This window comes from Tyto alba, unplaced genomic scaffold (assembly GCF_018691265.1).
Source record: "Tyto alba isolate M040663 unplaced genomic scaffold, T.alba_DEE_v4.0 Super-Scaffold_1, whole genome shotgun sequence".
NCBI classification, from domain to species: domain Eukaryota; kingdom Metazoa; phylum Chordata; class Aves; order Strigiformes; family Tytonidae; genus Tyto; species Tyto alba.
In genome coordinates, this window is record NW_024881261.1 from 23,264,523 (window position 1) to 23,277,445 (window position 12,923).

The 12,923-nt window shown below is 42.8% G+C and overlaps 1 protein-coding gene across 50 annotated transcripts in view; it reads right to left on the reverse strand.

Annotated features, from left to right (window-relative positions):
* The window catches only part of SORBS1 (sorbin and SH3 domain containing 1), a 222,697-nt gene continuing 209,774 nt past the window's right edge, over positions 1–12,923 (reverse strand). For 28 of the 50 annotated variants that reach the window (XM_042800025.1, XM_042800162.1, XM_042799943.1 and 25 more), the window contains 5 exons: positions 11,234–11,350; positions 5,309–5,368; positions 4,481–4,539; positions 3,045–3,157; positions 1–2,223 (listed from right to left, as the gene is read on the reverse strand). In XM_042800025.1, the coding sequence (XP_042655959.1) occupies positions 2,156–2,223; positions 3,045–3,157; positions 4,481–4,539; positions 5,309–5,368; positions 11,234–11,350 (417 nt within the window). In that variant the 3' untranslated portion in view covers positions 1–2,155. The remainder of the gene's footprint in view (positions 2,224–3,044; positions 3,158–4,480; positions 4,540–5,308; positions 5,369–11,233; positions 11,351–12,923) is intronic. The other 22 variants (XM_032982117.2, XM_032982108.2, XM_032982107.2 and 19 more) reach the window with 5 other exon arrangements.

Sequence of the window (12,923 nt, forward strand, 5' to 3'; positions counted from 1 at the left end):
CAGCGAGAATAGACTTTATTTAATAATTTGTACAAGAACACAACAGTAATTCAGTAATTCCATTTATTAATTGTCAAATAGTAATCCACTGCAATAAGAAACAGAAAATCAACACAAAAATAAGTTGCGGTTTGTGTGTGTGTGTGTGTGTGTGTGTAACTTAAAATGGCAAGAGCAAGAACAAAAAATAAACCTTTAAATGAGTATGTTATATACAGTCAGTATCATCATGTTACTTTGCTGGATAGATTAATTTGGTGTTATCCAATGCTAGCAACAGGCCTAAATATTGCTGCAAATAACTGGAGGGCAAACCCAAAGCAATAAAACAACTCATAAATAAGATACAGGATTAAAGGTATCTCCTGCAGAAAAGAAACAGTGGTGTTTTGTGTCATATCTGAAACCCTTTCATAATGTATATTTTGTGCTAAAACTCTTTATGTGAACATACATGGAATTCCATCATTTAAATAAAAGTGGAAGAAATCCTAACCTTTCACAACTGCCTTTTTTTTTTCCTCCCTTCACTCAATGTGTTTAAATTATTTTTCTATACAAGGTAAGTACATTGTCTGTACAAAGTTAAATATACATATTTACAGTCAAACTTCTGAGACACTGAGTCTTCTCTTCCGCTCACCTAGACGGAAGACAAGCCTACTTGATTTCAAACCCAGGAGCATGGCTAGTTTATCAAAACATTGCAAGTCGTGCTAACAGTTAGTTGCAGTTACTCTTAATAAATCTGTATAAAAGCATCAGCATAAAAATAGGCATTTTATATTATTAAATACGGCTTATGACAAAATAGCAATCTAACCCTTTGCTATTTGTATGGTAACTGTAGGAAGCAGAATCTGATAGAACCGGTTTTGTTTATGCTTTTTCTTCATAACAAAATGTCTATCAAAAGAGTATTCATAGTGGATTTACAGGCAAGCATACAGCCAAGACATGTTTGTGGTTTTTTGTTTTTTGTTTTTTGTTTTTTTTCCTCAAGGGAATAGGAATCTATAACTGGTAATAACTGCTGGAAACAGCTTTCCAAATTGATTAGACTTTTTTATATGACTAAGAGGCAGCCAAAATGCATGTATTTATTTGAAACCTACCATTGACACTGTAACCAAAAAGACAAAAAAAAAAAAAAAAAAGGCACCCTCATCAACATGTTGCTCAGATTTATCAGAGCTTCTAAGATTTAATGCTGGGAAAGAAGCAAAGTCTTCATCCCAAAGAGTATGATTTGAAAGGTGTGTGATCCTTTACGGCCAGCAACAGAGCAGATGAAGCAGAGAAAGTGAACGGCCATAGGACTCAAACAGCATTTGCTCTCACAGATGTTCTGTTTATTGGTTCTGTCCTTTGTGCAGATAAATGTCAAAGCCAGGCTGATTTCTCTTTAAAAAATAGGACTCGGTTTGTTTTGATGCACTCAGTACACTCACACACACACACCCCCTGCACAAAAGAAGAAAAACCCTGCAGAGATAGGCAATACGTTATTAAAAGGTTTGGGATTTTTGCACGATAGCATTATGCTTTGACTGAACTCTGGATTAAACCACCAGTCCCAAACTCCTTTTCTACACAGAGGTCTGCAGTTTAACCATATCAGCTGTCCTCTGCCTCTGCTGGGTCTTAAGGTGCGTGACATGAAGGAAGGGTTTTCTATGGAAGTGGAAGGCAGAGCAAAGTGAGTCTTCAAGGAGGCAGAAACCGGGAAGAAAGCCTGGCCTCCCCGAACCTTGCCAGTGAAAGGCAGCAGCAGCAAGGCTGCATACTGCCCCAAAGCACTACACTATCTCAACACACAAACAAAACCTATACCGTGTGCTTCCCTGAAGCCTTCTCAGAGGTAAGTACTCCATACAAATTAAGATTATCACCAGAACTCTTGCTGGGGAGGGGAGAGGAATACACAAAGGCAGCACTGTAAACTAGAAACTGTCTCTTCTTCAGCAAACAAATCACACCCTGAATCAGTAGAAGCAGGGTTACACATTCAACTCAGTACTGTACCACATAACCACATCCTCCTAACATGTCTCATCTCTTGTCTATTACATTCATAAATTGTCTGTTTCTTCACTGTTTAAAAACACCATCTGGAAAACAACCCCATCACGGTCATGATGGGATCGCTGTTATTTTACAGGTACAGAAGCTTCACGTAATTGCCTGGGAAGGTTCCGAATTGCCTTGTTCTCCTGGATGTACCTGTCACAAAATAAAACACAAGGAAGCCAGAGTAAGATAGAGGCATGTAAGGAAGGCTTAGGGGTTTAAAAAGGTAGAGATGGCAGACTCTTCTGCCTGCAGGCATTGCTTTCTAAAACTAAATAGGAGTCCTGGTCAAAGAGCCTTTTGGTATAGATGAGATCACAACTATTTCTCCTACTAATCATCTTTGGTCTTCCCTTTTAATAATTACTAAGGTGCTGGTGAAAGTTCCTGAGCCTATAGGCTAGGAGCCAAACTCCTATCAGTGTAAATGAGGTAATCTCTCATAAGAAGAGATAACAAGCCTAGATTTGCAGTGTTGAGATGAAGAACACTGTCCAGACTTGCATTCTTTGAAGGTAAAGGGTTAGATTTTGCTAAACATACACCTACAGATGAGGCTGGATTTTCAGGGACTGCAACTCCCATCCATGTGTTCCCTTGGTCCCCCACTTGCCACTTTCTGCAACTTGCCATGGCTCACTCAGCTTTGGAAAAGCTACAGAAATCCAGTTTTTCTTGGTTCCCTCTGTTGCTCTGCCATCTGTGTGAGCAAGACGGATCAGGAGGAAGAGGGGAACTGGGAAATTAAGAAGAGAAAAAAGGAAAAACTACAGACCTAGCAAGGAAAACAAAGCTCTACCACTTTGCACTGTAATTTTAATTTTCTAGGTGGGAAAGATGAGAAATTGTGAAGAAAGTTGAGTTGATTTTTTTCACTGTTTTGACCCTGCAAGCGAAAGCAACTTTCACATGCTCTGCAAAATTGCCCATCTGCATCTCAAAAAGCTCTGCTGACAGGCAAGTGTCACACTCACCCACAAACCAGCCATCATCACACTTTTCCATGACATCGACAATGTCACCGTCCCTCAGTTCCAGCTCATCATCGTTCTGAGGAGTGTAGCTGTAGAGGGCTTGGTAACTAACTCTAAAACCAGAAAGATATTGCACATTAGACATTGTAATTCCCTGACATCCCTTCAGGAGGAGACATCTCCCTTCCCCTTTCTAATTCCTACTATATTTTGTTCAGTGCAGTCTGGACCTGTGTTTTCCATCTGAGAGATGGAAGCCAATTGCATTAAATTGGCTGTTGTCACAAGGCCATGGCAGTAAAAAGTGTCATGCCTGCACTGTGTGGGATATGCGGAAAGCTTCTGTTTCCTTTTTGCCATGTAGTTGTCTCCATAGACTGTAACAACCAGAGCCTTCCTAACGTGTAGCACCTAAAGAGTATACAAGTGCAGACACCCTATTGAATGCAAGCCAAAGCCTGGAAACGCTCATTCCTAGGCGGAGACATCTGTTGCCTTGCCCAAGCATGCAGGCAGGTCCATGAATGATCAAATGGCAGTGAAGGACTTTAGAAAAAGATACTGTCTACTCTACTGCACTAAGGTTGCTGGATAAATCATGGCTGAGGAGGAACAGTGCAAACAAAACCTAAGGTTGAATCCTGCCCTGAGATACCACTTGCACCAGAGGTACTCTGTATTTATCAGAAAGGAACCTTATGGAGTGGAAACAATCTCTGGGCAAATTTGGTGAGTCTTGGATCCCCTGGCTGGTGGGGAGTGAAAACAGAGCTGATAAGGGACTTTCCATTCTGCATAAAGGGGCAGAGGAAAGCAAAAGCTCCTTTCAGGAGCCAACTGCCAAGGAACTTCAGTCCCCAGCACATGGTGCAGGCTACTGTTCCTAAAAACATCAGTGAAAGGCCCCACCAAGCTTAATGGCAGCCCTAGCTTTAAACCCCACCAGACAGCTTTGAAAAATCTCAGCCTTGGTGTCTCACTCAGATCATTCAGCCATCAATTAATCTGCGGAACTGGTCAACAACACACCAGCTGGCATTGGTGTTGGGACAGCTCAGTGTACTGTGAGAAGCTAAGAACAGGGGTGAACACATTGACCCATGCCATACAGGCCAGGTGTAGCCAGGGGACGTTGACTTGTCTCCATCTTCAAGATACAAAGACATTGAGATAGTCTCTATAACCAGCATGAATCAAGTGCCCAAAGGAGACCCAGTCCTGTATCATAAGATCATTGTTTCAGGTGCTATACAGACACAAAGGTTCCAGTTTTAAACTACACATTATGATGGTATGTGGCTATTTTTGCTCTTTAAAGAAAAGATTTCCCATAATTCTAATTCATCTCCTGAAATGCTGAAGCTTTCACACCTCCCCATCTTCACCACCACTCAGAGACAAGGCCCCTGGAAGAAATGGGATTCAAAAGGACTTACATGTCTCGTGGTGTTTGACTTCTGTCAGGGCTGGCTCCTTGCTGCTGTGCTTGAGGTTGCTGAGAAATGATGAGAGATGGTTTATGGTCATTAGAGGTCACCTTGTGGCGAGAGTCAAGAGGCTGAGAAATAGTACTGCAGTAATGAACAGACTTTTCTGCAATGTTTATGATCTCATTGCAAACAGCTTCCTGTGTGGTAGGCAGCATTGACATCCAAGAACAACCAAAGGACAGTCAACAGGGGGGAGGGAGGGGAAAATATAGACAAGAAGAGATGGGACATTCCAGATGCAGCACATAAGTCCAGTAAAAAAAAAAAAAAAAAAAAAAAAAAAAAAAAGAGTTGTAGATCCAGGTAAATATCCAGGTAGTGGAGTGCAGAAGGGATCCAGGTGTAAGCATGGAAAAACAGGCAAGATACAGAAGAATTTGGCATTTAGTTTGAAGATTTGTAACAAATACATATACATCTATTTTTAAAAGCAGCAGCACAAGAGGTTTCAATTAGTTATGCAGTGGCACCGTTACAAATGCTATAAAGTCAGTTCAAGAATGCAAGGCTGGGCACTCCGTTCATGCATTTTGCTTCATTTATCTTATACCCAGAGACTGGCAGCACAATTAGCCCAGCTTCTCATTGGCTATGAGAGTTTTTCTAATTGCTAAATTCCCTTTTTATGTTGCAAACAAAACAATATATCCAAGTAGATAAATACATACCTACTTTGCAGCTAAAAATAGTGCTGGCATTTTATCTCTACTGAGGTGTTACTGTCTAGGTGAAGAGAGTCTAGGACTACACATCTGATTTAAACAGTGGCCTTACCACATAGCTCTTTTCAGACTCTGTGAGATCTGGTCCAGCTCTCAATGAATGGTGGGAAGGCTGTGTGATCACCAAGCAAATGATAAGGAAGACATTTTAGCAGATGTTATATTGGTCAGAATTTTTAAAAAAATAAAAATGGAGTGCAGACAACAAAAGGAAATTAACAACTCTTCCCCTCCCCACCCCAACACCACACTTCTTGGACAACAGGGTCTTTCATTTACACACGAGACATTAAGGCTACAGTAATGCAACTGCACTGCGGCACACAGAATGCCGCAAAGAGAAAGGCGACAGCGAAAGAGAAGCTCGGAGCAGGGAATCAGAGTGGAGGGTTATGGACTCTGCTACAACCAGAAATGGTACATAGTGTCATACTGCATTACTGTAGGGGAGGGAAAAAAACAAGGACAGAAGAACATACTTGAGAGCATCAAACTTGAAAGGCCAAAAGCATGCTGAGAGGAATCTGCTGCTGTTTTTAGAAAAGTCCTCAATGACCCTGACACAGGAGAGAACGGTAACTCGCTTGCTTCTTAAAAAAGACCAGCTCAGGTCGGTCCTCAGAAGGCACAATGCCGCATAGCCCCATCAAAATCACTCTAGCTTGTACCAAGCAAGGATCTGAGCTGCTCTGTTAATTCCCACCGCAAGGCAGAGCTTCAGGTCAGAGGAGGCCCTGACTGGAAACCCAGCTCCAACCACCACCACCTGTGAAGCTTCTGGACTCTGCTCTGCCTCTCTCCGGTCACAACTCCTCACAGGGACTTGTGTGTCCCAGGGCACAGCAAGGAAAAGCAGGGTGTTTGGGGTTGGAGGTTTTATGAGGGAGGTGAAGGTCACTGAGAAAGTCACATAGGTATCCAGTGCCTGGTTTAGTATATTCAAACATTTACTGAAAGCAAGGGACATGATGTGAGCAAATGGGGTGTCTGAACTAGTGTCGGGTTATTTATACTGCCTGCAGGACTGCTTGATAAAGTGGATTGGGTAAGACAGATCATTGCCATCCTCTGTGATTGTTCAACACAATTTTCAACCCAGATTTCAAAGGCCTCAATTTTTATGCTTTCCCTCCTCCTTTTTATTCACTTCAACAATGTCTTTCAGTAAAAGGCTTGCTTTCTCATCGCATCCTGAGACAGAGCAGAAGCAGAGGATAAAGAGGTTTGTGACACCTTCAGCCCAAGCATGCTCAAAGAGTTTGGAGAAGTGCAAGGTGATGAGATCATCCCTGTCTAATTCCTGTTCTCAAAGCTCTTTTGAACCACATCTTGGACTTCTGAAGCTGTGCCTATCATTGCATTAAAGCAAAACATCTCTTTTCTCAAGGACTGTGACCCACTGTAGGCCAAGCTAACCTCACAGCAATTCCTTTGTAGTTGGCTGTACTGTCTGGGGCTAGAATCTGAGATCACTGCCCTAAGAAACATTGCTCTGTTACCAGGTGTATTTCTATAGAGAGAAAATTAAGTGTAAGTTGGATGGGCTAATTGTAGTGGAATTCGCATTCAAAGAATTTACTGTGGAGTCTGAAATTGTCACAGGGTTTCTAGAAGTTATTCCTGTCTGTTTATCATCAGCCCTGAGAAGCAAATGGAATAATTAGAAATTTAAAATTAATATTGTGCAGACCAACTGGATATAGTGCATCAAATCAGATGAGATCAGAGCTAATTAAGGTGGGTCAGGTAACTCAGAAAACCAATTTCCAGGATGAGGTGAGAGGCAGATGTAAGAATGTGTTGTTTTATTTTTTTTAATTCAGGAAAGTGCTTCTCTGCTCTGTACTAATAAATTGACTGCTGAAATTCCTCCATGAGCTCCTATGACCACATGGTCCATTTCTCATTGATTACTTGTGACCTCCCTGACCAGCTTTTCCTCCAAAAAGCATTAATAACTGTGAATTAAATTAGTTATTTGAAAACTAAAAAATTGACACTACCTCTGAATGATCCATGGTGCAGGCTTGTATGTGTAATACCCAGAGGTGCCGCATACCCAGCATCAGAAACTTGGCAACATCCCCTTTCCTGGCAGGATCCTCATGTGGATTCCATGAGGCAGCTGGGCAGGGGCAGAGGCCGAGCAGTCCCCCGGCCTCCTAGCAGCCCCCAGTTCCCGACAAGACACACAACTAAGTGGATCCCCTCTGGCCTCTGCTCCAGAGATCCAGGCAGCTCCAAAGCAGCAGGTGTCTTTGCACTAACTCCCGGGGCTACAGCAGAGCCCTACAGTGAGGTGATTAAACACCCCGAAGTCAGCATCTATGCAGTATTAGCCAAACAGGATGAAAAACTGACCAGATCAGATACTATCATTTTAGGCTGTAAATGTACCACCCTACTGCTTCAAACAAGTGACCCTGATAGTGTGGCCTAGACAGCTTTTTTTTTTTTTTTAAGAAAAAAACCCCCTACATTATTTTTGCAGGGAGAGAAGACAATAAAGAAAAAAAAGCAAATGTGTTATAAGTCCAAATTCTCTTCGAACATGGGTTCAAAAAGCACACGTACTACCTACAGTGGTGGCTGCATGTGCCAGAGGTGGCCGAGGAATCAGCGAGTGTGAGGCATAGCTCCAAAGTATAAAACACTAAGGTTCCCCCAAAACACTGAGCTGAGCCAGCCCTGTGGCTGCTGGAGGTAAACTGAGGGTCCTACAAGTGACCAAGTATTCACCACCTGTGAGGACAACTCAAATCCTACCCCCTCAGTCACACTACTCGCTTTGTTAAGACTAAGTGAATAAACTTAAGCAGGTGCTTAAGTGTCTATGTCACCACATCTACAGACTATACAAATATTCAGTGCAGTCAGTCCTGAAGCACACCTGGCCACTGTTTCCACCTCACACGGAGCTTGAGGATGGATCTAAAGAGCACCACAGGTTTGTAAGAATACCAGAAAAAGGTTTTATGTTAAGGGCCCAGTAAATCCCTGATGCAGGTTATAACTGTTAGGAAGAAAGATGCTGGGGCTACTCAATAGTCCTCTCCCTGCTCCTAGCAAAGTCAAGCATCATTAGCATGTCTATCCACTGCAGCTTTTGATTATGTGTCTTCTTCCATCCCCTTCTGGAGGGAGTTAATGGACTACCTGAGCAAAGAGAAAGCTAAGCAGAACAGACTAACAGACAGATAAGACAGACAGACAGACAAATTGGTACCCCCTCAGAGAAGGGCGCACATGAGCAGTGATGCTCTCACACGTGAATTGAGAACCATGATCAGGGAGGACTTCCCAGACCAGCTGAAAGAAAAGAGGAAAACCTCCACACACACCAAGCCCCAACTCTGGTGAAAACGAGGGGAAAGCTGGCCAAAGAGCTCTCACAAAGGAAACTGAAAAGGCTGAGGTGTGGAGCAGCCTGATCTAAAGGCTGTCAAAATCAATGGAAAGACTCTCCGGCCCCTGGATCAGAAGCTGAAGGCTGTGTCTACAGCAGAAAAAGGCATCTCCCCCAGGGAGCAATGCCTGCTGCAGGGTGTGCAGTTCTGTCTTGGGCAATAAGCACGCTGGGCAGAAACGCCACCAAGCTGAATCGGTGAAGCAGCAGAAAACCACTGCAGGGGATTAAAGCTTGCCTTGGAGATGGTGCTACCTCATGAATATGCTAAGTAAGTGTAGCTGGTGTGTGCTAGGGAGCATGGGCTCTGAGCATCCTCCTCATATGCTTTCCTCTCTACCAGCACAAAGCAGGTGAAATTACTCACCACTCTGCCTGCGTGGTTTCGTACTGGTGGAAAGGAGCAGACAACCACCCTCCGACATCCCTCACACTGCCGAGCAATACGGGGACCCTCATCCAGCCACTCCTGCCTTCCCCACCCCACAGCCACTGTCTGGCCCCACAGTCAAACTGCTGCACTGCTCACATACTCTCTAGCACCACTGCTGACTGTCACACTGTGCTAACAAGACCTCCGAGTAAACCAGGAATTAAACTAGAAAATTCCCGAGGGTCCCCGAAAATAAATTAATTTGACAGATTTGATTACTGCTTAATATCACGTTTTACTAGACTATTGAAACAAATTATCTGTAAATTATAATTGAAATATCTTTCACATGATGTGGGGTCATTATTTTTTCTTTTTAGACTGGACGGTGAAAATAAACAAAAGGAAATAACTTCAGAATAGCTAAAAGAGCCTCTGCACTTTATACTATTACTTAACAGAGCAGACAAGAACAGAGTCTTTACACCAGCCCTTTACCAAAGAGGTCTTAAACCTGCAAAAACCCTGGGTCAGAATTTCATAGCTGGGGAGGTTCTCTATGATGAGAAAGAAAACTAAAATTCAAAATGGTAAAATACCTCAAACACGAGGGATGGACAGTAATGGAAACAAAACCCAACTGTAATATCTCATTTCCATGTCTACTAAGTGCTTTTCTCATTTGATTAAAATCAATGAAAAGAGAACAAATTTTTGAAAAGGCCTCCAGGGTATTACCTGCATTTCTGCTGAAGCCACCAGCCTCTGTATGGGTCACGCAGATAATGAGAAGTCATTTTCACATTATAAATACTGCTCGTGCTCCCTAAACAACTGTAGAGCAAGAGCTGGAAAGAAGGTCAAGACTACTGATAACGTCACACGCAGTTTTAACTTGACACCGACAATGCTCTGATTGTCAAGGCATATAAAACATAAATTTTGGCTTGACTTCGACTCCAAAGAAAGGCCATAGGGTTCTATTACAACCAGGTGCAACACCCAAAATAGAACTGTATGCTAGTCAGCACTCAGGAGAAACATCTTTCCCTAAATGAGGCTATTCATTCCTGCTCTTTCGAATTGCATACATCCAGTGCAAGCACCAGCAGGACCAAGCAGATCAGAGGTCAGGAGAAAGGCCAACACAGAAAATTTCTATGGATTTTTAACATGAAGCAGAAAATGTATCCTACTGGACTCAGATATTGAAACTGAAAAGGAAGCAGGAGGTGGTTGTTCAGTAAAAAGTTGTGTAATCAGAGGGGAATGAAGTGAGTAAAGGTAACAAGAAAATTTCAGGGTTAAAGCTGTATCTCACTTTCATAAACTGATCAAGAAAGTATGTAACATTGGCAACTACTTCCCACACTCATCCTGCATGGACAGCCTGCCTGGTTCACGGATCAAGCCAAAGATTGTTTCCCCAATACCCATCACTACAAACTCAGTCCAGTTTTTGCTAATTGTGAGCTTTCTGTTTCAAATATTGCCATCTTGTGGAAGCTGCCTGGAAGGACTGATGAGACACCAGCAGCTGGGAGCACTGCTTGTTCCCTGTCCCTGGACATCCCGGCCACATAGTACTGAGGCCAAGTTGGTTATGGTGCACAGACCCTACCGCATCCCTTTCTAAAGACGTTTGTCGCTCTCAGTAGTAGAGCTGAGAACCTCTGAATCCTACTGGAGAAGGCTGGAACAGGTCCCTGACATTGTGTATACCAAGTTGTGTATGCCTTACCCCCAGCTCTGAAACACTGAAACCCTGAATCCTGATCTAGTTAAACAAAACCTGAACTAAAGTATCTCATGCTACATCATTCCTGCTAACAAGGCCATTGATACTGCTTTATAATGCAACTGAGCTATAGGAACTCAAGGTCAGAACTAAATAAGCTCTGGGTTAATCCTTTGGAGGAACAGAAAAATCAGATCCTCAGCTGGTAAAAACTGGCAGAAACCCATACTTGAACGATGTGGATTTGCACCAGCTGAAGATTTTGCCAATACCTGCCCTTCTGCACAGCCTGGAAACAATTTTAAATTATTTTTTAAAAAAATACAAATTCTGAATTAAATGACAGGAGAAATATCTCACCTGTGGAACCAGTGAATGGCTAAACAAGCATATGACAAAACAATGGCATGGCATGGAAACAACTCGAAGTAATGGAAGAGTAATCAGCAAAGATGATTACCTGTGGCTTATTGACTCTGCGTGTAAGTCTGGGAGGTGGCTGTGTTGTGACAGTAGAGGAAGAGAGGGCAGAGGAAGAAAGAGGAGCAGATGAAGAGAATGCTTTTGAGTCTGCAGTCTTTTGAAGAAAAGAAAAGTTGGTCAGCTTGGCACACACTCTCTTATCACAATTACTGCTAGTGATAAGAGCATCTACTATTCAGTAAATTTGATGCACACACAGCAAACGTAACTCCATGCAAGGGCAAGTGCAGTTTCTAGTTGGTATGTCTCAGCTGACCGCCTAATTCTGTTTTAAACATGCAGGTTATGCCTGTAAAAAATGCTACTAAAAATACATCCAGATGGTAAACAGCACAGTCTTTATACAGCTTTCAGTACACTTCTGGTTATGATTCAAGCAGAAATCAAACAATTTGTCGTAAGATTTCCCAGTGTGAAATATGTCATCTTAGAAACCCCAGTTCCTCATAATTTAACGTTGCCTAGATGGGGTATGTCATGGAAGCTATTGCAGTACATCCAAGGCAGCATTTATCATGCTATGATTTTGAGCTCTCCAAACTTCCACTCTTATACAAGAAAGCGTAGGAATGCTGTAATGTGTTTGGGCTGGATGTAGCTCACAATGGACCCCAAGTCAACTGAGAGCTGCAAAGTAAGGCAGATCTCCTATACCAAGACTGGGGGCAGAAGATACATTGCAGAAGCTACTGAAGGGTTCCCCTTTGTTGCCTCTCATTGTAACACACAGCTACATATAACTAAAAACTCCGGGGAAAAAGTATCACTAGGTCTAATTCCCATTTGTGGTTAGACCCTTTCACATAATTTTGGAAATGCAAAGGTAATAAATTCCACTCAATGCACAGATAACAATCAAGCTTCCCTGACTTAGTCATGCACATCCCAGATTAAGGTTCACTAAACCACAGGCTCCAGGATCAACAGGGGACAGCTTTTGTGACTCTAGGAGCCAGGCTGACATTTACAAAGCTTTTCAGCCTTTGGCTTTAGGAGGAACAAATAAAACCTATAACCAAAAATGATCCATTGCACACCGGAAAAATCTCTGAATAGCAAGGAATTGACTGTATTCTACACAGTGAGGTGTAGGGGCGTGAGGTCTGTGTGGTACTTTCATCTGACACATTTGATAATAGCCACTGTCTGGGACAATCATCTCATTAGATGTGACCAATTGAGTCAGTCCTGTGTTATGTATTCTAAAATAATTTTAACTACACTGCTCCTGAGCCCTCTTCTAAAATTTTTTGATCTTCTATTCAGTGAATGCCACTGGTGACCCCTGGAAGAAGGTCTTAGGATCATGAAAATGACATGTGGCAGCCACTGGCTCTACCTGGCCAGCAGAGCAGCACAGACCTCAACACACAAGTTAAAATCAGCGATTCAGAGCAGCACACACACATGCAGGAGAAGTACCTTCTTTTCCCCGCTTTGAAACTTTCCCAGATCACCTTTCCTCATGCCTCTTTTCTCTGTTTTACCTCCCTGCACAATAGCCATTAGCTCCTGACACAACTGGTTGTCCTCAGAGGAACCCACAGGTCTCTTTTCTGGGATCACACGCATGTCTAGTTGGGATGGTTTCAGGCAGCGCTCGACAGAGATCTTGGGAGCAACACGAGCACCCTGTTCGGGGTTGCTGCTGCCCTCTCTAGTCTTTT